Genomic DNA, 24363 nt, shown 5'->3' with positions numbered 1-24363 from the left:
AAACATCCATTTGCCATAACTTGGATTCTGATGATTCCCAGAGCTGGGTGGTTCCCCAGAACACGCTGGCAGGACCTGGGATGCCAAGTCAGCCGAACACCACCACCTCTGAGAATGGATGCCCCTCCCCCACGCTGTCGTGGCTGTGTGGCCTGCAGTGGACACACCCAGTTCTCTCTCCTGGGCACTTAGAATTGCAGAACAGAGGCTGGATCTGAGGATGTGAATGGAGGCATCTTGTGGCCTGCTCCCCACAGGCAGCGCGAGCCTGACTGCAGAGGGAGAGGATGAGGCAGGCTCTGGTTCTCACAGGCACTCATTTTCGGTTCCCACCACCCTGCGGCAGCCACACTACACCTCTGCCCCCTGTGCTCTACTCTATCCCTGAAGTCTTAAATACCCGTCTTCGTTCTTTTGCTTCAGTTTTGTTGCTCGTTAGCATGAGTGGATTTCTGTCTCTTGCAACCCAAAGATCCTGGAATAAGATTCCTCCTCCCCTTCCCCTTAGCTCCCCACCAAAGCAAAGCATCACTCCGGCCCCTGGACTGCAGGGCAAATGGCCTTGTCTCTCTCCAGTGGTTCTCCCTGAAAGAGACCCAGGACACTCATCCTCATTACCGTCAAGTCGATTCTGACTCCTAGAGGGCATATTAGCACTGCACCTGTGGGTTTCTTAAAGCCGTAACACCTGGCAGGCGTAGAAAGCCTCCTCTTTCTCCCCAGGATTTCCTGATGGGTTCAAACTGCCGACCACGTGGCTAACAGTTCAACGCCACCAGGGCCCCAGAGGACTCACTCTAGAATACGGCAAGACCCTGTGCTCGGCCTGTCCTGAACCATCCTACCCAGACTCGTTCAAATCACGCCGCTCCCACGACACCCAGCTGGCTGCTTGGTTACACTTCTGTTCTGTTCATGATGTGCTGTTGCTTCCTCTCCCGGGGCTTGAATTCTACCCAATTGGATGGTCCTGGGAAGATTAAAGGACTGACATGCAAGTGGCCCGGTAGTGCAGCCAGTCATGCATGGGCGCTCTGAAGTCATTCTTTTGGGGGGGGGGGCTCTCCTGACCATCTCCACTTGCCTGCGCACTCCCCCAGGGTCAGGTGCCTTACCCTGATTACAGCACATGTCACAGTCCGTTTGTCTTCTATGGGCCAGGCACAGAGCCTGGTTCATAGAAAAAAATCCAAACTCACTGCCATCGAGTCAGTGCCAACTCACAGCAACCTGGCGGACAGGGTAGCACTGCCCTGTGGATTTCCACGACTGTCACTCCTTAGGGGAGTAGAAAGCCCTTCTTTCTCCCTCGGAGCAGCGGGTGGTTTGAACTGCGGATCTTAGAAGAGGCTCCAAAATTCTTGTTGAATGAATAAATGTTTGTATGCATTGAAGTTCTCCTGAAAGACTGAACCTTTCAAACTCTGGGGATGCTGCCTGCACAGATCTAGCTCGGGGTGGGATGTTTCTTTCTGACAAGTAGCATGTGCTCTTGGTAGTATGTTTCGATTCAGATGAACAAAGACATGCCCCAGATGAAAGCTGAAAGCAGGCTCCTTCCAAATGAGGAGCACACTAGCTCTTCCACAGTAACAAGTTCCAGCTACAAAATACAAAGAGAAAGACTCATGCTTAGCAAGTGCCCATGGTTAGCTAGCACATACTGGCCTTACAGGAGGCCGTGTGGGAAGAGGGTAAGAATGAGGAGGTGACGGGAAGATCTTTGGTGTTCAGCTTCTGGTTCCCAGCGAGTGTTCGGGATGTTCCTACCCTGGCCGACTCACCTGTGCACTTTGTTTTTCTCCTCTGTAAAATGGGAGTGAAGGTCCGGCTTCACAAATGGCTGGGGGAATTAGAGGAATGGTCCTTGCACAGCAGTGAGCCCCGTGCCTAATACAATGTGGGTGTCCTGTGAACACTATTGTGAATGTCATCCTTGTTTCACATCGCGAGCCACTCTTGGATCCTGGCAACAACCTCATGAGACAGGCAAGGTCCTCTATGCTCTGTGGGACACAGAACCAGGAAGTGTGTGTATGCAAACTCTCAACCTTCATACATTAGGGCATGTGGTTAGGGCAGTGTGTAGGCAAACTCTCAACCTTCATACGTTAGGGCATGTGGTTCTCAACCTTCCTCATGCCGCGACCCTTTCATACAGTTCCTCATGTCATGGTGACTTACCCAAACATAAAATTATGTTTGTTGCTACTTCATAACTGTAATTTTGCTACTGTTATGAATCGTCATGTAAATATCTGATATGCAGGATGTATTTTCATTGTTACAAATTGAACATAAACCACAGTGATTAATCACAGAACTATGTAATTCTATATTGTGACACATTTATTTCTAATTACAAATAAATGAAATTTTGTCTTGAAACATGGCGTAGCATGGGTAACAGTCTTCATGCCGGGTACTGGTAGGTGGGCGGATCTGCGTGTGGGCGGACTCGCCTGGTGGCAGATAGAGGAGCAGCGTCTTGTTCGGTTCCTAAGACCAATAGAAAGATGTGTTTTCTGATGATCGTAGACGACGACCCCTGTGAAAGGGTTGTTCGACCCCTCCCCTAAAGGCGTCACGACCCACAGGTTGAGAACTGCTGTTAAGAAGTCTCGGAGGCCAGGTTTCCTGTGGAGGGAATCTTCACATTTCTGGGTTGGAGATGAGTCCCACTCACGTTCCCCTAAGTAAAAGTTACTGCCCACAATGTCCCCCATAATAATGCCAAATCTAAGGTGCTGTTTACAAACACTTGGTCACTGACTTTACACTTGGAGATCAACTGCTTGAAGGTTGTCAGCCATCTAAGGCAGGGGTGTCAAACTGGAGTAAAGGTAATGAGGGAATTGTGTGTACGGTATTGCCTTGATCTCCCCTAAGCGCTGTTTTCTTCATAACAATTTTTTCTATTTTCATTTTATTTCAGAGCATCATGGGCCACAAAAAATTACCTCGGGCTGCATGCAGCCATGGGCCACCAGTTTGGCACCCTGATCTAAAGCAAGCAGGCCCTATTGTCTGTCGCACTCCCTTATGATAAAGATTGCTCTCTTGAAGAAGAGCTCAAAGATTCCTCAGGTCAAGCCAACTCAGGGACGACTGCCATCTTGGTACATGTATGCCTTCCTGTCACATGTATGCCCTAGTGCCTCCCTTCCTATTGCGTGTATGCGCCTAGCTCGCCCTGTTACATGCATGCCTAGTGGACAACCCCTTCCTATTACATTTGTGGTTACCTGTAACTAGGGGGGCTTGCACACCCCTAGAGTGTGTATAAGTCTTGGTTGGAAATAGATTTGCTCTCTGCATAGACCTGGCTCTTGAAGTCACGGCAGTCCCAGAGGTGAGCGTTTGCATGCTTTATCTTGCCTGGTGTCTTTTTAATTTACCCCTCAATTACACAACCACCCTTTGGACCCATTCGATTGTGGGGGCTGGCACCCCGCACATATACCCTTTCCCATTGCTGTCAAGAGTAGAACTGCCCCACAGGGGTCCAAGGCTCTAATCTTTAGGATGCTGACGGCCACATCTTTCTATGAAGTGTCTCATGGGTTCAAATCGCTGACCTTTGTTGGTTAGCAGCTGAGGTACTGTGGTTACATGTGGATAATGGCGGTTAATACAATTGGTCCAAGCCCACATAGCTAATAAGCACTGCAGTCAGATCTGGAACCTGTGTGGAGGAGTGGAGAGAGACAGAGTTCTGAATTTAACATAGGCTGAGTTCAAATCCACTTTCATATGGTTTTAGTTTGCTTTGATTAGTGTGAGCTTGAGAAACAGACGTGCTGGTGTGTATAAACTATCAAGCAGAGCATCTTGTATAGGATTAAAGACAACCCTCCAAAGTCACTCACTACCATGGAGTTCATTCTGTCTGACTCACAGTGAGTGACCCTGCAGGACAGGGAAGAACTGCCCCTGTGGATTTTCAAGACTAACTCTTTATGGGAGTACAAAGCCTCATCTCTCTCCCTCAGAGGGGCAGCTGGGTTCAAACTGCGGACCTTGTGGTTTACAGCACAATTTGTAACCCAATACGGTACCAGGACTCCACCTTGTATATGATAGGTGTTCAACCAGGGGTTATACCCAGGCATCTGGGGGACAGTATGCCTGTGACCATCTCCATGTGACACTGAAAACATCTGTCCTGTACCACTGGCTCCTCTGCTGCCTTCTCTCTCCATGCGAGACAGTTCCATCAGAGGACATTTCCCATGTTTTCCTCTGCATGGGATCCATCTGCTCTAATCATGGCTGCCTTTGTTGTCAACAGAACGGTTCCCTGGGGTTTTCAAGGATGTATCTTTGTCTGCCTAGGTGTCTCTGGATAGGTTTGAACCACCTACCTTTCCAATCATCAACAACTGCTTAACCATTGGTACCACCTACAGTCACCTTCCTCACCATGGTGTGGTTGACAGGTAGCCTGCACCAGTCATCAGGGAATAGAGCAGGGAGAGCTTTATTCTCCTCCAACCCCGCCCTCCCCAACCTCTTACTGTGCCTTGACCCACTCTGTGAACACTGCCAGCAATGGTGTGGGAGTTTGGGGCATGCTGCTACCTTTTCCTTCCACTGTGTTTTGTCTTAAAGGTATTTCAGCTGTTGCACATGTGCTGAACTGTCACTAGTGTCAAAAGTAACTGTCACTATTGATTTGGGTTTTTTCCCTTTTGTTTGCTGTAGACTTTTTACAGACCGACCCTTCAATGCCATTTCCATGACACTTGGTCTTCTAGATATTTATTACTGATCCACTGCGCCTGACTGTTGTCCCAATGCCACGGGATTTTGTGTTCCAGACCTGTAAATCCAGGCAGGTGTCCAGAGCACCAGCTGTTCTCCATCTATTGATGCCGCTTTTGGAAGAAGGGCAGTGGTGTGGAACGAGCACCAGGAGAGGATGAAGACCTTTGTGTTCCTGTGGGATGGCTCCGTGTGGCTGGGTGTCCTGGCTCTGCTAGTCAGTGGCCGTGACCCCTCTAAGCCTCGGTTGGCTCATTTGTTAACCAGGATTTATATACTTGGATTAATATCTTTGATTGGCAAATACAAGTCCTACTGTGTGTTTTCGGTTGAATTTTGTCTCAAAAATAAATAAATATATGTGTTGTAAATCTCAACCCCTGTACCTGTGGGTATAACCCTGTTTGGGAATGGTTGTATTAGTTTAGGGTGTGTTGTAAGTCAGTCTCATTTAAAAAGGCAGCAAAAAAATCACTGGTTGGGGAAGGTGCCATACCACAGGAGATCTCAAGGAAGTAAGAAAGAGAAGCAGAGAGCGCAGGCCTTACCCAGAGTCGACACAGAGAAAACAAGAGCCTGAAGTCAGGCTTCCAGCCTCCGAAACAGTGAGAAACAGTGCCCTGTTAGAGCCACACGTGTGGGGTTTGTTTCACCCACGCCAGAGTGTGCAGACCACACAGAGCATTACTATCTCCAGGAGGAAACTTAGGAACGATCTGCTCAGCTTCCTCTTTTTCCCATTTGAAGAAACTCAAGTCCAGGGAGTCTTCTGAGGGCAGGAACCGTGCCTCATCCATTTTTTATCCCCAGCATCCAGTCTGGCAGGCACACACCAAGTGTCCAATAAATACTTGACAAATGGGGGGGGGGGGGGGAGGTGACCAGCTCCCAGTGACATCCTCTGATTTGGACTCTGGATGACTCAGAGTTATTATCAACATTAATTGCTGTGCTTTGCCCTGAGCCAGGAAGCCTGCAGCACCCAGCACACTATGCAGCAGTGGGCGACGAGGACGTTTTCCAACTCCGTGTGGCTTCTCTCTCCTCTCTGGCTGTCACCTGTCTGTCTGCCCTGCAGCCATCGGATCCACTTTGAGGAACCTTGATCGCCGTTTCTAGGTGGCCAAGGCAGACCAGGAGGGAGTGGACCTTGAGAGACGTACAGCTGGGTCCCTACCAGAGGCCTTTGTGAGAGTCACCTGGCACGTGGCAGAATATTATGCAGATTAGAAGCATTGCCTATTGTAAGCTGGAAGAGACCTTGAAAGCCAGGGCCTAGTCCCCTCAAGTCATGGAAATCTTTTCTGCCTTGCTGACCCCCTGCCTACTACTCTCTGTACATGGGGTGGCCCGTTGGTTCCGTGGTCCATGTGCAGCTGCTCGCTTCGTGCTGGCAATGGCTGCGGATGCCCTGGTCCAGGCGCTGGAATCTCTCTACCATGCCCTGCACTCTTGAGCAGAGCACTGCTCTCAGCTGAAGTGCTAAGAAAATCCCGCCTGTACCCAAGAGGTCCCTGGGTGGCATAAACTGTTGGTGCTCCATTTCTAACTCATAGGTGGGTAGTTCAAACCCAGCCTGTGGCTCTACTCAACAGGACAGGCTGGGTGGTCTGCGGGTCGCAGCCTTGAAAAGCCCTAGGGAACACAATTCTGCTCTGTGACACCTGGGGTCACCAGGAGTCAGAACTGACCCAACAGCAATGGGCCTGCTTCCAGGACCTGAGCCCTGGAGCGAACAGCAGACCTGATGAATTCCAGGGCGGTTCAGCAGCTCTGGGTTGGAGAAACTAGGAGCAGTGCATGGGGGCTCTCAGGAAGGGGTGTTTACACAGAGACAAACTGAGAAGGATCCAGAAGTGTGAACATGGAGATGGATGGGAGGGGAAGGGGGGGGGCGAGGAGGGGAGAGTAGGAGGGGGGAAAGAGAGGGGGAGGACAGGAGGAGAGAAGAGAAGGGGGAGGGAGGAGAGAAAGGTGGGGGAGGAAGCTTTGCTCAGAACCCGGTCCCAGTCCCCAAGGAAGTACTGACAGCTGAGCCAACAACTTCATCCCTTCCATCTCAGCGAGCCCTCTCCCCAGAAGCCAGAGCTCTGACATTGGCTTGGGTCCCTTGATTAAAAGGAGGACATGTTGGCTTCCTGGGGTGGGGGAGTTGCTGACCTTAATGCCCAAACCAGGGAAGACAAGACAGTGGGAGCAGGGTGAAATGGAAGCTAGGAAACTTCATCTCCCAGGGAGTGAGGGTGAGGGGAGCCCTCTCAACTCTGCCTTGAGCTGGAGAAAGAGCACCAGGGCTGGTGATCCGCCCACAGCTGCAGTCGGTCCTGGTTCTGCATGCCATGCTGGCTGCTTTAGGCGTCAGGTGCTGAGGGCAGATGTAGATGTTCCTGTGGGTTCTCAAATCAAAGCAGCAGCAGAACACCCAGTTAGGGCCTCCATGGTCCTGGCTTGTTTCTGTGCAGGGCCGAGCTGTGGAGGGCCTGAGAGGGCTGTTTGTGCAGGGCAGTATTCAGCTGCGGGAGGTCATGTGTCCTGAGCAGATCACTGGATTTGATACATTTGGGATAGTGTCGCTGGACCTGCCCACACAGTCCCACTCACCTTCCAATACGCTTCCAAAATAGCACCAGCCCAAAAGTACAGGAGCCCCAAATTGAAAACGCTAAACATAAAACACAAGGCCCCAGAGATGCCTGCCCTTTCAAAAAGTCTGCGTGAACTTTTCCAGAGCAGCGTGAAGTCAAAGGCAAAAAAGACTGTTTCTCCCTTCCTCGGTGAAGATGCTACAATCCATGTGCCAGGGGAAGGACGAGGTCTCGCAGACTTGACAGGACTCACAGATGCACCGACATGGGCTGCCCAGTGAGAGCTGTTCTCCTTCCGGTTCACCAGAAGCCTCCCCTACCACCCCATGTTTGGTGCTCCACCAGGCGAATGTCCCCTCGATTCACTCCCGGTCAGACATACAGCCACGCCAGGAAGGAGACAGGTGCCCCTTACTCATGGGCGTGCACATACAACCACGAACAGCCAGTCCTGGCGCCAGGACCCCTCTCCTTCAGCGGCCGGCAGCCAGAGGAGCACACCCTCCCCCACAGCCCCCTAGTGCACGAGCTGGAGCCAGATGTTCCGTGGGCAGAGCCCTCCGTGGGCTGGCAGGCGGTGATTACTGTTGCCAGCCCCACATTAGGAGAGAATTGAATGGGAGCGAGCCCCCACCTTCCTCGGGCTCCCCACAATAGTGCCTTTGTGAGGTGCTCGGCTGCCTTTCTTTCCCCCTGCCTCACCAGCCTACGTCAGGAGCGGGCTGCCTGCAGAAGAAAAGGAGACAAAAGGAGGATCGGGGCCCTGACTGGTGCGCTCTGCCCCGGGGCCAGGAAGAGTAGGCTGTGTCCCCCAGGTCCCTCCTTCCCAATTAGGGTAAAGAGCTGGGAGGGCTCCCAGGGCTTGCTAGAGATGGGAGCCCCAGAGCAGGGCCCTCCCCGTCTGGCCTTCTCTCCCTTCCTCAAAACGCCTTCTGCCACCTTCAGGTGAGAGGTGAGGATCCAAGGCCAGAAAGGGTTAAGTTTCTGGACCCCTGGGGCAGGCAGCAGCCAGGTCTGGGCCTAAAGGGGACTGGAGGGGGGAGGGGGCTGGAGAAAGAGAAAGCTGGGGGATGGAGCAGACCAACATCTCGGGCTGCCCCTCCTCCCCACCCAAACCGCAGACGCTGTGGCAGCAGGAAAATCCAAGCAAGCAAGGCTCCAACCAAGAACAATTGTGCAAGCAGCCTGGGACAAGTGCGGTGCCAGAGGTGGAAGTGGGGGTTTAGGGCCAGAGACAGCCCGCTTGCTTCAGGGGGGCAGGCCCCTAAGTTCACACACTCCAGGCTCTGGCGTCCACAGAATTCACCATCTGGTCTAAACACCTCTGGGCGTTGCCACTGGAAGCTCCGCTCCTGGGGCCCTGTCTCTCAGGCCAGGGGCGCCATGCCACTGGCGGTTCTGGGAAGCAGCTGTGGATAGCAGTGGGTGTGGGGGAGGCCTTCCCCAGGGTCCTCACAGCACGGTCTCTAACCCAGATGGCCCAATCCTCCCTGGGCAACAGGGGCCCAGCCAGACCTTTAGTGTGGCCCAAGGAGTGGGAATGGGGAGGGAGGACAGGGAGAAGGGGCCTGTGGCAAGAAACTTGATCCCAGGGCTGGCTACCCGAGACACACACAGGAAGAGCATGGGGTTTCTTTTTAATACCAAATGTTTCGATACAAAGCCGCCCAGAGAAGGCCTCTTCTTGAGGAGCTAGGAAGGGAGACCACAAGGAGTTGAAAGCTGCCTTCTCTTTCCCTCCTCCCCAAGGCGCACCCAGGGCAAGTGACATTCTGTTTTCTGCTTGCTGGGGTTGCTACCCCCTCCCCTGCCCTGGGTTCTCTCTGGCTGGACTGAAAACATGTTGATGCCGGGCAGGAGGTGGGGCTTCTGCTGGCCAACCAGAAGGGATTTGAACCCTAACTTGCCCACGTTTGGAGAATGAGGACCAGGACACGACCACCACCGACAAACGTACGACAGAGGCAAAAAACCTCCGAGATAGCGCCTTAAACTTCCTCCTCCTTCTTCCTCATCTCCAGCTTGTAGACAATCTGGTAGCCATCATCCCAGGCATAGAGCTGGCGCTCTCGGGGATTGTAGCGGAGGCTGGCGTGGGCGCCGTACCGGCGGGGGAAGTAGGGCAGTGCTGCTCGCTCGGGGGACAGGGTGCCACTGGCATCGAAGGAGCACTGGATGCGGGCCCGGCTGGCAGGGCGGGTGTTATAGACGACGTACAGGGTCCCACAGATGACAAAGGCGGCCTCGGCATTCTCTCTGGGGCACGGGGTGTCCCACTGCTGCTCGGTGTCCAGCGTCTGTGGGTCTAACTTGGCCAGACACAAGTGCCGGTCATCCTCCTGGGTGGCATAGACAGCCCAAAGGCCTTCTTCATCAGCTGCCAGGTCAATGTACGTGTCCACCGTCAGCCCATACGGGGGGATCAATGCTTCTGCTGGGAACACGGAACTGTCCACCACGGTTCGGTTTGCCAGGTGGAATTTGATGAGCTGCAAGGTGTTCTCCGATTCTCCCCCGCCTCCAGGCCCTCCAGGCGGCCTCCGGGCATAATAGAGAAACCCCCCATAGACCAGCTGCCCTGTGCCTACCCAGGGGTAGGGCACCCGGACTCGGGCAGCTTTCCGGACCGCCATGGAAAGGGAAAAGTCACGCAGCCTTGGGAAGACAATGGCCGTGTCGTTCTGCGTCCCGTCTAACACGTAGATCTTCTCTGCTGGCCCCAGGGGATCCTTGGTCCACAGTCCGGCGGAGCCACCAAAACGCCGCAGGATCTTCATTGACCTCACCTGGGAGATGGTGTAGCTGCAGTCTGGTGAGGAGGGGAGCACAAGAAAAGGAGAGGCAGGTGAGGACTGAGGTCTATACAGCAAGAACCCCTAGGGTGGGCTATAGGGTCAACAGTAGGCACTTGCCCATGGGAGGCCAGGGAAAGACGCAGGCCATCAAGGGAGCCCGGGTCCCCAGAAACTCTCCTGTAATGGGCCTGCCATCACAGAGGTCTTCCCAAAACAGATTCCCGAAGACAGAACCACAATGGCTTGGGGCAAAGAAAGAAAGGCCAAGAACCAGGGAAGAACCCGGGTCCTGAGCGCATGAAGGGCCTGCCTTTTAGATCACTTGCTTACCTGTCAGCATATCGTACTTCTCATTCCGTCTGCCCTTGCCTTTGGCCGCAGGCCCTCCAGTCACCTTCTCCTCAACCTCTACGCAGGGCAGAGCTGGGTTCTGGGTCTCCAGATAGTCTACCTCCCGCTCCAGACGGTCCACTCTCCCGGAGATGGAGTCCGCCTCCGTCCGGAGCGCCTCCCGCTCCTTCTCAGCCACCTCCAGCAGCGGCAGCATCTTGTTCTTGAAGTCTCGCAGCTCAGCCGCATGGCGACTGCTCTGGTCCTGGCACTGGGCCAGCCGTTCCTAAGGAACCGCGGGGGAGGTGGAAGCGGGGTAGCAGGAGGAAGAGCAGAGGGGTTACAACTCAAGGCAGAGGGAGGTGCAACCCAGGGGATGGGAGTCAGGAACAGGTAAAAGCACACCCCCTGTGCCAGGGTCCAACATCCCCTTTCTCTCTCCTCCGGAAAGGAAACCAGATGTTCAGCGATGCTAACTGTGCAGAAAGCCCTGTTCACACTCACCTGGGCTTCCGCCCCTACTCCTGGTCCTCCAGCCTGCACTCGCTGTAGACAGGGCCACCAAATTAGCTCCGCCTCTAGGGAGATCCTGGTGCATGCAGGTAAGAAGGGGGTCGCTGTCTCCTCTTGGGAATTAAGATGCCGCAAGCCTCCAACTTCAGACGGCGGGAAGCTGCGAATTCCGGGAACCTCCAACTTGTAGACTGCTCTCCTGACACGCTTCCCCCTAACTTGACCTCTCCCTGTTCTCCTTACCCCAGCGAATCCCAGGTATAAAAGACCACGGCAAGTTGCTTCAGCACTGCCTTGTATGGGGCCAGAGGAGGGCTTGCCCTCTTGAATGTCGTCTTCTTAAAAGAATGGAATGACCTGACAGTTCTTTGAAGACCTTACCTTGTCATCTGCAGACCTCTGACAAACTGGCTCAGTCACCAGATGTGGACCCCCCCCCCCCCACACACACACACACACACACGCTGGACCAGGGAAAAACCAGAGTTGCTCACCTCTAAGGCAGCCAGTCGGCGTTCCATGTACTCCACAAGGTGGTGCTGCTGTCCTCCAAGGGGTCCCCACCACGACAACAGGAGCCAGAGGAGGAAAGGGGTGCTGGGCCCCATGGCAGCCCAGCAAGGGGGGCGAGTGTAGTCTGTCTGGCTCTTCCGCTCTGGACCCGGGGTTGGCTTTGGAGGCGGGGTGGGGGGCGGTGCCTTCTCTCTGGATCTTTCTCACTACTCTGGAATGCTTTCAGTCTCCTTACAGCCCCCACCCCCTCCTTTCCGCCTGGATTGATCAAATACAGATGGTCTCGCTGCAGAGGAGCCAGAAGCCTGAACCACCTCCCACGGAGGCCGCAGGCTGCCCAAGAGGGGAGATGGGAAACCCTCGGGCAGAGGCCTCTGGGCAGCCACCCAGGGAAAGGTGGTGGCTTCTGGGAGGCAGAGGCAGATAGGCCCCCAGAGAAAACGCAGCCAACTAGTCCTGTTCTAGGAGTGCTTCCAGCACTGACTTCTTAAGCAAATGACAGCCTACAATAATCTCTCCTTTGCCCGCAGTAATGGAGCGGATTCCTCTTTCTGCCTGGTTCAGTAGATGCTGAAAAAGGGACAGATGAGGTGTAAGGACAAAGTAGAGGAGGGTAAAAAGGCCAGAGTGGTCAAGTTGCTCTAATTTCTACAGCTCACTGGCGCCACCTTGTGCTAAGCACACAGTGTCATGACTTGACTCTTAGGGAAACTAGGCTTAAATTTCACCCCATGTGGAAAATTTTCCACAAAGCAGGTCAAGTACATTCTCAGCATGCCAATTGACTAAAACCCAGATATATCCCACAGACTATTCAGTTACTTTAGGGGGTGGCCTAACTTCTTAAGAGAACATAACAATGAAAACAACAGTACCCCCTCTTCCCCCCCCCCCCAAATTATCTGATTGACTTGTGCTTCTCTGGAATGAGAATGACCACTGAGCCGGTCCATGAAAGCTTTCCTTTGCCTGAAAGCTCATGGGTACATGTGCTCCCCGAAACAACCGTGCTCCGCAAGCTGACACTGAATTTACATTCATTTTCTGGAAGGAAACATCAAAAATATGTGTGTCGCCATCTAAACCAAAAGAAATCTCTGCTGACCTCTGGGCTGCTGGGAGAGGAGAGAGACCACTGACCGCTGTCTCTGGGCTGCAGTCCCAGAGAGCGTTTCTTGCTTCTACAGCCCAACCAGGACTTAGGAGGCCACAAGGACGTCGCAGCCACCACGGAACAGGCAGCGTGAAGCACACGTGTCAAAGTGGTGAAGCAAATCCCTGTTTTTACACATAAATCTCTCAGAAGAAAGTCCGTTTACTTTAGAACCACGGGAAGTCTGATCAGAGCTGTTCCTTCTCTAGAAAGGACCAGAGCTCTCACGGGGCCTTCGGAAAAGAAGGGGAAACAGCATCTTCCTATCTTGCTATGAGTCCTACTTTCATTTGGTAACTTGGGGTGTCTGGTGAGGCATTCTAGGATCCAAAGTCTAATTGCCCTTAGGCTTAGTCTGTTTCTTTCTAAGGCCATGTCCAGCTCACTGGACACTCCATTCCTAGGAAGTGTTCCCCACCAGCCCCTTATTCCTCGCCTCGGCGGAGATCCGTGTGGCCCATCTGTCTCTAGTACTCTACTGATGGTCAGGCACAATCTATCAAGCCACCTCCACAGATGTCACTGGCCGATTCCCTTTGTCCCCCTATAAACACAAGCAAAGCCAGCCATGTGAATCAGAAAATTTACCCATTTTATTGATGCATTGCAATTGCTCTACATTTTACCATATTATGTAGAAAATACTGAAAATACAAGCTACTTTGTAAAACCAAAGACAAACAGTGAATCCAAAGATAAACTATGTTTTACACAATGGACCCCTTTCCCTTAGAGTTAGTATTAAATTTTAAATATCTATTTCCTTTGTTAAAATGATTATTTTACATACTCCCTAGTACATTGGCATTACAAACAGAGCGTGGTAATTCTCAGAAACTATGTTTCTAGAGGCTTGTTGTAAAAGCGTACAACCAGAAAAGGGAGAAAGCAAAAATAAAGAGTGTAAATCGCACACAATGAACTAGCAATATCAAATACATTTAATAAAGTAGGAATCTCATTGCAATATCAAGGGTTCAAAGCAGAAATACTAACATTACATATAATGTACATATAATGTACTGCTACATGTAGTGAGATTATTTTTCAAGCTGAATTGAAACCACACATTATATAAAGTTTAGCAACAAACAACCATGTAGACATGCTGCACCATCCATCAGTTTAAAACAAAACAAAGTAAGAAGCAGGCTTGGCCCATTCCTGTCACTGAGCGGTGACTTCATTTCCTGTCCTATAGCGAACCACCCCAACCAGTGGATTCTTGCATAATAACGTGGACTAAAGCATGAGTGGCTGTGCTTCCCTGGCTGAGGGCAGCCGACAGCAGCCCCTCTAGTGGTGGCCGGTGGAGGAGCAGGCTCAGATTGGCCAGCACTTGAAATGGAGGTCTTGTTCCTGGGCTTGGTCATCAGGCACTGACAGAGTGGTCACTTCTTGGGAGCTGCTACCAGCTCGGGAGTGATCATGTGTCCTGATGGACCTAGATTGGCTATGCTGAACCCTTCCCTCCTTGCTCTCCGGGGCTGAAGGGAGAACCTGGCCATGCAAGTCCTCTCTGAGAACTTGGATCTCCTTAAACTAGTCTGAGGTCAGGCCACCATGACCCAGGCCAGCGACTCACTAAATTCATGGGGCTTCCTTTCCTCAGCCAGACAGGGCTGGCAATGTTAAAGCCTCAGGGTCAGGATCGAAAGTCACATCAAACACAGCTGAGTGTTCACCCTGTCGTGTCTCAAACGCCTATTTGCAGGCTAAGACCCATGATCCTAAAATTCTGAAAGCCACACACAGTTAGCAGTGCGATGAAGGGAACCATCTGGACTACACTGTGTTATGATCTTGCCTGGAGAGTCAAGACCCCTGCCTTAAAAATGGTTACTGGGCCGGCACCAGTGGGGGTGTTTTGTTTTGTTTTCTACCTGCATCTCATTTCTTACAAAAACAATGAAGCTGTCCCTTATGGAGGGAAGGGAAGGAAATTAAAATGTCTCCGTTAGAAACATTTGACCTGCATTTGAGCAAGAAAATCAGAATGTGCTTGGCAAAAAGGAGACATGGACGGAGATCACCCGGTGTCCAGAAAACTAAATGACACTAGTGACAAGAAACTACACAGTCTGCAACACTATCTTGACCAATACAATGCTGGAAACTAAATAGAATGACTTAGGGAAAAAAAAAACAAAATACCGACATATTCCTGGTAGGCTGTACTGAGTACCTGCCCCATCTTGGAAGCCCTTTCTCCTTATAATGAAGAAAACTCCAGATACCTTGACAGCTCCTCGCTGTTTGGCCCAGCCCAGAACGTGCTGACCGGGCTCCATGAAATCTCCCATCTCCACCCTGCACCTCCTTGACACCATCTCGACACAGAACCAGTCCTGGAATTATCCCCCATACAGACCATCCTCTGCTCGGTGGAGCACATCTGTATCGTAGGGTTAACCTTCTCCGTTAGCCCAAACCCCTGTACTGGCAGGAAAGCTCCCACCTCCCGACCCCTTCAACTTGACCCAGAGCCGTGCAGGAGCTGAGAGGACAAGGACAATTTCACAGCTGGAAGGGCTCCAAGAATATAGAACTTGCTGACAAGAAACCTCACAAGCCCCAGGGGCTCAACAGGCTTTGGTCTCTTCTTAATATTCTTCAGCCACTAAGAAACCTTTGTGAGTTCCCCTTGTTACCAGCGGCAACACAAGCCAACTCCTCAGAGTATGGGGACACAGTAAGCAATACAACAGGCTCTTTGGTATGAACACATCTGTTAAAGGTTTCTCCAACAATATTTTACTAGGAATGTTGACTATGTGCACAAAGGGCTGCCACATGGGAAAGGGGCAGGGCCACGGGGAGGGGTCATTCTAAAAGTGATTGCGCATACTTGAAAAGGCAGGTTTACTATTGATGTGACTCCTCTCACCTGCTTCCTGGATTCTCACAGAAGCAAGGGAGCATGACACAGTGAGAGGGCCATCAAAGGGGAAACCCTCCAGGGAGAACTGGGCTGAAATTCCCAAAGGGAGAGGGGTCGAGGTGGCTGCTGTTTTTGCTTTAGGATGTCGGCAGGGAAACTGAGAACAATGCATTTTATACAACACAGCTACTAGTGCTGTTCTGATAGAAATCCCAGTGAACAGCATAGGATGGGGGAGGAGGGGGCTTGCTTTTCCATCCTAAGGCAAGCTCACTGTAAACTCTATTAACCACTACATTATCATATAAGGCACTACAATAAGGGGAGGAGGGAGAGAGGGAAGAAAGAGACACACACTGAACAACTCCTCACCAGACACACCTGTGCAAAACAATTCCAAGGGTCTCCTCTCCTTGCAGGCAAAGCCCCTGCGCATTCAGCACTACAGTAATATGCTCTAAGATAATTGCAATTAGTTCACATACATTCCAACAAGTATCAGTTCATTTTGGTTTAAATACAATGGAGACATCAATTCCATCTCCGGGGTAACACTGGAGGATCAGATACACACTAGGTACACAATTCAAGTGTAATCACTACACATTTTGATTACAAATAACATTTGGGGTTAGCAGGAAAAATTACCTTGTTATATTTTCTTCTAATCATTATGTACAGATTTAATTATGCAAAATATTAAAACACCACCATTACAAAACTTCTAAAATATCTTTAAATTCAGTAATAAACTTTTAAAATATTTGTTTTTTATGCAATTCCTACATGCACTTATTGTATAAGCCATAATAAGAGAGCATTCAGTTTGCTGCTGGCATACAAAGGAAGCTACTTTAAAGTATAAAAGTGATCCACAACAATGTTCTGATCTGATTTCAGATTCTTTAGCTCTTTAGCTCTCTCCCCGAACAAATCACATAAAACAGAAGGGAGAGATGAGGCAGAGAGGTGGCAGAGAGAGGTGGATGATTGGAAAGTCAGACTCATCTTCAGGCTAACCAAGGTCAGCGCCCCTCAGGCAAAGCCCCTCGAGGCCAGGATTTCATAATACAAAGAGACTCTGCATACAGTGGAGCCGCCACCACCCAATAACCACCTTAGCCTAATGGCTTTTCTCACAACAACACTGAAGCTGACTCACAGGGAGAGAAGGGCGTTTACAACCATTCTAAAAGAAGGCAGAGTGCTTTGACCATACAGAGGCTCCAACATTAAGTTGTAAGCAATGCTGAGCTGCCGGGGCAAGACTGTACAACACAGGTGCAGATGCGGCAGAGAGAATTCCAGCGGTAACCCAAAGGAGCACGTGGCCAGGTGTGCAGAAACACCTGTCTCCCATGAAGAATCGTCAAGACGTGACAACCAAGCGGAAGCACTCCAAGTGGAAATAAACAAAGGTGCCCTAAACAATTTCGAGGACAAGTGCGCTATGGTGATGTGCAGATGAGTGCCAGCTGCTTTGGAAATGGAATTGGGCAAACAGTCTGTTGTCAAACACACGGAAAGAAATTGGCCTTCTTGTTTCTTGTCTCACTTCGTTGCCACAGTCCAAGTTCTTCTGCCAGCACCTGTCTCCTCTCAGCAATGACAATAAAACCAAGTTAAAACACTGTGGGGCTTCACTTGTTTGTAAAAGCATTTATCGAAATCGAGTCAGAGAGATGAAATCGTTCTCAAGGAAGGGGTGACTGCAGGATGAATGATGGCTCTCCCCTGGTGATTGATTATGCAGACGATGGGCACTTGAATGCTTCCCAATACCAAAAATGCTGCCACAAAAATAAAGAATTAAAAACAGGGCATACTTGGGAGACTACAGCAATGCAGTCAGACACTGAGACAGGTTTCCTGGAGAAAAGCCTCCTACTTCACAGGCCCCTGCAGCAAACGTGGCTGGCTGAGGAGTTTGAAGAAAGGGTGGGGGCGGCGCTCAAGTCACCCAGGGATGGGACAGAAAGACCAGGAACAGGCAGCCAGGGCCACTCCGCCCTCGCGCTCACCAACTACAAGTAGGAATACTGGCTGATCTTGGTGGGACTCAGCGGGTATCCAGTGTAAACTGTGGAGCCTCGGGAAGATCCAATGTAGGATTGGGTGGCAAACTGGTGTTGGTACTGAGCAGGGGCCACGCTAGCAGAAGTGAGGAGGCTGGGCCCCACACTGACGGGTACCTGGTGGACCAGCGTGCTGGGGTGCGTGGCGTAGGCTGCAGCGTGCCTGGAGGACCCTTGAGGGGAGAAGAGGTGAGCAATGGAGCTGGTGGAACCCAGGGCCGCTGCAGAGGTGGGGGCTGCATACGTATACAGGTGAGGCTGGCTTGGCAGGTGAGCGGGGGCTGGGGCCAGGTGTGGATGCCCTCCCGAGTGGAGTGGGCTGCCATGCTGGAAGGCGTAGGGGGCTTGGGAGAGCGGGGCCACAAACGCCTGCTGCCTGCGCGGGGCAGGGTTGCTGCTTCTCTCTTGCGTGGTTGGAGCTGATTGCTGGTTCTGGAAGGAGGAAGACGGGAGTGAGGAATTTTGAAGTCACTGGGGGGTTCTGGGCAGCAAACTGAGAGTTGAGTTTCTGACTTGAATTGTTTCTGGGAGGCCACAGCACAGACTCTCCAAGGCTGGTGATGCTGTCAGAAGCCAGCCATCTATTCCTTTGCCTCTTGGCAGAATAGACTTAACCCAGAAGGTAGCAGTTTGCTCTTAAATGTGACAGGGAAAGGGGGAGTGCAAAGGTCATTGGACTACCCCATCCTGCAAGTTAGTAACCGGTGACCCAACTCACCCTATTCTGGCCGCAATGAATTAGAAATTTTCCTAGCCTTTCTTTCTTGCCATTGTTTCCTTTTGTATCCTCTAAGTTCTTCTTATTTCTCTTGAAATGTGGAGCCTAAAACACATGCACTAACTCAAGCTTACGTTTGCGCTTGTGTGTGTGCATGTTCACACACTCACACACGTACAGTTACACCTGGTGTTTTCATTTCACACTGGCAGACAGCAGACAACCACCAGAATTTTAGCTGAAGAAAGAAAGAAAAAAGGAAGTGACCACCCCTACACCATCAGAGGACAAGACAAGGGAGAAACTCACCTAACCCAGCCGTTGGTAAAGCATAAGCAATATTAAGCCGGGTTGCTTAAATAGCCAGTAAGTTTTTCACTGTCTCTTGACAGTGAGGTATGCAGAGGGAGGTTCAGGTTAATTATGGCCTGGGCGATACGGGAAGAGAATCTGGCCTCCAGGTGGCACAGCGCGTAGAGTATGGCAGAACCAGGCACGGTGGAAGCGTCCTAAGCTCTTTCTTAATTTCAGACATTTCACTACTCTTCCAAGATAGACTAAGTTTGGTGGGAAACCTGGAGTGCACATCCCAAGCACACTTACAGAAGGAATGAAAAGCTGGCCCATGCACACACGACGCAGGCCACAGAACACCAGATGGTGGGACACAAAAAGAGGCTTCATTTGGCTTTATTCAGCAGTCCAGCCAGAAGAGGGTTTCTCCAGACAGTAACAATAGAGTGGGGCCCAAACAGAAAGCAGCAGCCCCTAGCGCTTACCTGGCTAAGGTTGAGTGGCTGCGCTGCGCTGGTCCCCCCGCGTGGAGCTCGGTACCCTGTGGGGGTGATGCAGCATCCAGATGACTGCCCACTCACCGAGGCCACTGGCTTGGTCTTACTGCTCAGAAGCCCTGAAAGAATGCCGGGGCTGAGTTAGTCACCAGTAGATATCTTCTCAGTACCATGAAGCCATACACTTCAGATGGCTTAATAAGAACACATTCGTACATGTTTTGTAAAAGTTCAGATCTCGTGCATGTATCTCATTGCCTTAATTATATTTACGCCAGCAGAAGAGAGTGCATTGACTATCTCTTCCCACCTAACTACAAAGCCCCATAAAGGACCCTATGGCTTTAGGTAGGAAGGGTGAACCAAGTCTAGAAAAGCGGACATACACCTGCGTAAGGTGTCGGTCATTCTCAAGGAGGCGAAGCGACAAAGGGTTTATTTACAGAAAGGCAAACTTGTATCTTGTTGGACACTTACTGTCTTCAAATCTAAGAAACTAAGCATAGTTGAATGCAAAGAAAGACCTTTTTTCAAAGGTTTGCTTCCTTCTGTGTTCCCACAAGGAAAATGAAGGCAGTTATTAGGTGCTCTGGAGAGTAGTCCACATTGTTTGGATCCAAGAGTGGACAGAGCTCCCAACATTTCCCAGAAAAGTGTGTCTGGTTTGCAATGGCCAGCAGCTGTCTTCTTCTGAAGAGAATCTGACTGAGGCTGAGCACAAGACCAGCCACCACCGAGAGCGCCCAGACTCTCAGTGGTGCCGTGCGCGTTGGAGCACAGCTGAGCGTCAGTGGGGTTTTCAGCAGCTCGCTTCACTGCAGGACCTTATTCCAAGTTGCCTCTGGGCAGAACCTTCAACCTCTCAATTAGCATGTTGAAAGTTTCCCAAATGAGAGCCTACAGCACAAACACAATCTACAGGCAATCCGTAGACAAGGATGGCTGAGATGGTTCCTCTGACAACAGAAACACATGCTGCCACACTTCCTTGGTGTGGGGTGCCACTGGGGAGCAGCAGGTGCAGACGGCATTTCCTGGGCCCTGCCTCTGTGGGGCCATGGCATCAGGTGAAAGTGATTAAGAGTGTGTCTGCCTGCTCCACGTTTTCTTTCTCCTTCTATCTGCAGGCAGAACATCCCAAGGGCTTCAGGGCAAGGCTGGGGACCATCCAGCCCAAGAACCACAGAACCATCAATACCAACTACCACCACATACCTCACCAAACAAAAAGTTCCCGCCATTACATTAGAGTGAGTTAATTACATGTCTGACCAGGTAAAGCAGGCTAATTTTTAAGTTGATAATTTTGCATGGCCCCAAAATGATGTTATAAATATCCAACTGGCCCTTCGACAGAGCAAAAAAAGCTTCCCCGCCCTGGCTTTTGGGGATGATGAAGGCACCAGGGGGCCCTGAACTCCTGCTCTGCCCAGGAACCTTTGAGAAGTCTGGAGTGGGAGGGAAACGTCTGCGTCTGCAGCAAGCAGACACCAACCCTAGGGTATCCATCTGAGAGGAAAATAAGGGTGGGGGGAGGCAGAATCGAGTCGATAATAAAATTGACAAAAATACCATCGCTATGACAAACTCTAAACATCTGGACCACCTTCACCCATCAACTGTGAAGGTGATTCTGAACCTACACACTCACTTGAACATCAATACAAGCGGGGAAAAAAATGTACAAAGGTGGCCCCAAATCATTTCATCCTGCACGGACGTGAGTTCTCAATTAAATGTTTGTTAAGCATGTCTGGCCGCTAGACTCTAGAGCACCGGGGTAGTGGTCTGGGTAACGGTCTAGAGCAAGGGGTCTTCAAAATACGGCTCGTGGGCCACATGCAGCCCACCGAGCACATTTATCCGGCCCGCCGGGTGTTTTTGCCCCATTTGTTTTTTACTTCAAAATAAGATAGGTGCAGTGTGCACAGGAATTTGTTCATAGCTTTTTTTAAACTATAGTCCGGCCCTCCAATGGGTCTGAGGGACAGTGAACTGACCCTCTGTTTAAAAAGTATGAGGACCCCTGGGCTAGAGCACCGGGGTAACGGTCATACACTCACCTGAGGCCTGCGTTGCTACAGTGCAGTCGCCAAGCTGAGTTTTCAGAGGCGGCACAATGATGGTGCGGGTGCCGGTGGCGTCTGCCAGGACCCTGCCGGGCCCTTCCAGGAGAGGCCCGCTGTTGCCTCTGAGGGCATTCAGGGTGTCAGTGGAATAGGGGCTGCTCAAGGAAGAGTCCGAGTCTGGAGAGTCATTGACAGTGACGTAGCTGATGACATTGGACCTTGGCTTCATGCCAGAGCTGAGAAGAAAGCAGAGAGTTTCAACAGCCCATTCAGCAGGGTCCCGTCAACCATTTTCAGAGCCCTGGTGGTCCTCTGGGTTAAAACAACAGCCTGCTAACCTCAGGGTCAGTAGTTGAAACCCACCAACTGCTCCGCATGAGAAAGATGAGGCTAACTGATCCTGTAAAGATCTGCAGTCTTGGAAACCCTACAGAGCAATTCCTAGAGGGCTGCGGCAAATCATAGATACTTGATGGCAGAGGGTTTGGGATTGGGTGTACGAACTTGAGTTTTCCCTTGCTTTCTAATAGACTAGCACACCATTCAAAGGAATGCTATATGTACTTCTCTTATATGTAAGTCACTCTTCCTCACTGGAAGATTCACTCTTTTTCTCTTCCCCAGTAATCTGGTGGTCTCTTTCAAAATTCAGTTTCCAGTGCACAATTTTGCAACTGTGACATACTTCAATTTTAAAATTTCAAATAATAATTTTTAAAAATAATTTTTATTATATCAAATACTTTATTTATTGTTAAAAATGGTTTTTCAAGTTCACGTAAATGTATATATGACTCCGTAAGATCTTTTAAGCTTTATGTCTGAATCTTACCTAAGTAAAAAGTTGGGTCATGTCTTTTAGTTAATTGACCAATTAAAGTACTAAGGGACTGTGATAAAAGGAGATAACCGGAAATTTTATTTCATAAGCATTTTAAGTCTTAAAGCTGAGGTCTACAGGCTCAATGAACTCTTATTTATATGCCTCTGCTGTGGTATCTGAGAAGCCCTGCTGGTGTAGTGGGTTACACACTGGGCTGACAACCACAAGCTTGGGAGTTCAAGCCTACCAGCTGCTTCTATGGAGAACCATGAGGCTTTCTGCTCCTTTAAAGATGTATAGCCTCAGAAACCCACAAAGACTGCCCTGCCCTATGGGCTCACTATGCATCGGAATCCACTCGATGGCAGTAGGCTGGGTTGGGTTCTCGTATCTGCTTTCAGATCACAACATTGCTTGAAGGCAGGGCTCGTGTCTGTAGTGTAATGTGCATTTCAAGCTCGAGTAGCCTGCCAACATAAACCTGTTGTCTACAAGGCTGGTTTAATGGATGAGCACAGGTATGACTACAAAACGATATATGCTCAGCTCTGGAAACTCATCACACAAGGCCACAACACCTCTTTTCATCTCTTTCTTTCACAACCCAAACAGGGCCAGCTGCCTGAGGCCAAGCTGCAGAGCCAGGGCATCATTCCGCTCTCTTACCTATCGGGCTTGTACTTGTTGTCCTCTTCCTCATCGGTGTCACTGCGGATGGTGATGACGCTCACAGGAGGGCTGGGAGTGTCTGGAATGATGATTGGCTGGTGCTGGTCTTGGACGGGGACTAGGGAGTTGTATGAAGACGTGGTGCGAAGGGGGCTGCTTCCAACCAGAGAGTAGACTTGGGAAGGCAACGTGTCTAGAGAGGGCCTGCGGAAAAGGGGCACAGGGAAAGACGGCTCAGTCCTCGGCCCCCTTCCATTTCTTCATTCCTTTCTTTTTAATTATACCAGTGAACTAAGGTCCACAACTATAAGAACCCTGGGGGAAAAGGCAGCGACAACTCTGGTGAGGGGTTTGGGGCATGAGAGCAGCAAACAACAGAAAACATTTTTTGGTATGCCCTTTAACTCTTGGTCAAATTTCACTCTGTGAGGTGGCAGAAAAACGCGAACACCATCTAAAGAAGGCTTGGCGTCAGGAAGGTAAGCAGCAGGCCACATCTGCTCGCATGCCCGGAAGGAAACGTGAGCACATCCTCAATGTGGCAGGTGCTTGCTGTTTCACACCACCACACTCCAAACACTGGGCGCCTGATCTCTCATCCAGGCACTGCTTAACTATGGCCCTCACGAAGACTTACTTGGAAGAGGCCGGGGCAGATTGCTTGTTCTTCTTGGAAGGGAGGGAGCTGGATTGGTGCTGTCTAACAACATGGGCAACACCAACATTCAGGGGCTGAGCAGCAGACAGGGTCACATGGTTAGTCAGCAAGGGCGGCTGCTGCATGATCGTGCTGTACTGGTTGCCATGAGAGTGGGCATTCCTGTGGGAACAGAACACAACGGGATGAATCCAACCCCCCCCCCGGGGAGCCAGGACCAACCAAACGGCATTAAAATCGGTTGAAATGGGTAGGGTTGCATTTTATTTTTAAAGCTGGGGAACTAAATTACCCATCTTGGGCTTTTAATCTATGGCTTCCAGGTGCCTAGCATTTTCTTTAAATCTGGAGTAAAAGGTTCCCAATCTGAGAACCTACTGTTACTTTATTTCAAAGTTTTCTTATAAACTCCATCTCCTAGTCTGATGGGAATGATTAGCATCAAGGATTTCAAACAGAGATCTATTTCTCCTTTCTTATTTTCCTCCTTTTCCCTTTTCCAGGTGTCTCTAGACCAGTGGTTCTCAACCTGTGGGTCACAACCCCTTTGGGGTCAGATGGCTCTTTCACAGGGGTTACCCGATTCATAACAGTAGCAAAATCACAATTACGAAGTAGCAACAAAAATAATTTTATGGTTTTGGAGGGGTGAGGTCACCACAACATGAGGAACTGTATTAGAGGGTCACCGCATTAGGAAGGTTGAGAACCATTGCTCTATACCATCAAGTGCCCCTACCCTAGGGATTTGCCCTTACAGATGTTCCAGAGAAAAACACGGGGCACTTGCCTCCAGTCGGCTAGCTGCTGGCCACTGCCCAGGGCCTCTGGAATCACTGCTGTGGGCTGGACAGAGTTGTGGAGCGCCACTCCAGGCAGCTGCTGCCAGGTTGAGGGCAGGAGAATCTGCTGGGTTCCTCCAGGCCAAGCTTGCTGTAAGGAAACACACAGAGAGACCCAACACTTGACTTTTTTTGGCATTTTCTTTTGTTTTTGTTTTTCAGATGAAAGAAAAATGTGTATCTT

General features: G+C 50.6%; 2 protein-coding genes across 4 annotated transcripts in view; both read right to left on the bottom strand.

Moving 5' to 3' along the window:
- Nucleotides 1-8969: 8969 nt before the first annotated feature.
- Nucleotides 8970-11844, bottom strand: OLFML3 (olfactomedin like 3). The gene is made up of 3 exons (XM_075559619.1): nucleotides 11482-11844; nucleotides 10475-10760; nucleotides 8970-10158 (listed from the first exon to the last, which is right to left on the bottom strand). Exons 1-3 carry the CDS (start codon nucleotides 11593-11595, stop codon nucleotides 9338-9340), a joined length of 1221 nt encoding a protein of 406 aa, XP_075415734.1. The 5' UTR covers nucleotides 11596-11844; the 3' UTR covers nucleotides 8970-9337.
- Nucleotides 11845-13222: 1378 nt separating this feature from the next.
- HIPK1 (homeodomain interacting protein kinase 1) overlaps nucleotides 13223-24363 on the bottom strand; it is a 53108-nt gene continuing 41967 nt past the window's right edge. For 2 of the 3 annotated variants that reach the window (XM_075559604.1, XM_075559609.1), the window contains exons 11-16: nucleotides 24128-24270; nucleotides 23317-23499; nucleotides 22677-22883; nucleotides 21182-21423; nucleotides 19107-19237; nucleotides 13223-18041 (exon numbers count right to left, since the gene is read on the bottom strand). In XM_075559604.1, the coding sequence (XP_075415719.1) occupies nucleotides 17559-18041; nucleotides 19107-19237; nucleotides 21182-21423; nucleotides 22677-22883; nucleotides 23317-23499; nucleotides 24128-24270 (1389 nt within the window). In that variant the 3' untranslated portion in view covers nucleotides 13223-17558. Of the gene's footprint in view, nucleotides 18042-18288; nucleotides 18433-19106; nucleotides 19238-21181; nucleotides 21424-22676; nucleotides 22884-23316; nucleotides 23500-24127; nucleotides 24271-24363 lie in introns of those variants that run through there. The other variant, XM_075559613.1, reaches the window with a different exon arrangement.

Source organism: Tenrec ecaudatus, chromosome 1 (genome assembly GCF_050624435.1).
Source record: "Tenrec ecaudatus isolate mTenEca1 chromosome 1, mTenEca1.hap1, whole genome shotgun sequence".
In the NCBI taxonomy this organism is placed as follows: Eukaryota; Metazoa; Chordata; class Mammalia; order Afrosoricida; family Tenrecidae; genus Tenrec; species Tenrec ecaudatus.
Note: the sequence above shows the minus strand (reverse complement) of the source record. Positions and strands in the feature narration are given on the sequence as shown.

Bases quoted from the DNA above. Each gene is read 5' to 3' on its own strand.
- OLFML3 (XM_075559619.1), bottom strand. From the start codon at position 11,595: ATGGGGCCCAGCACCCCTTTCCTCCTCTGGCTCCTGTTGTCGTGGTGG. The intron at 10,761-11,481 runs GTGAGCAACTCT...GCGGTTCCTTAG, and splicing joins GCCGACTGGCTGCCTTAGAG to GAACGGCTGGCCCAGTGCCA. The intron at 10,159-10,474 runs GTAAGCAAGTGA...CCTCCTCACCAG, and splicing joins GAAGTACGATATGCTGACAG to ACTGCAGCTACACCATCTCC.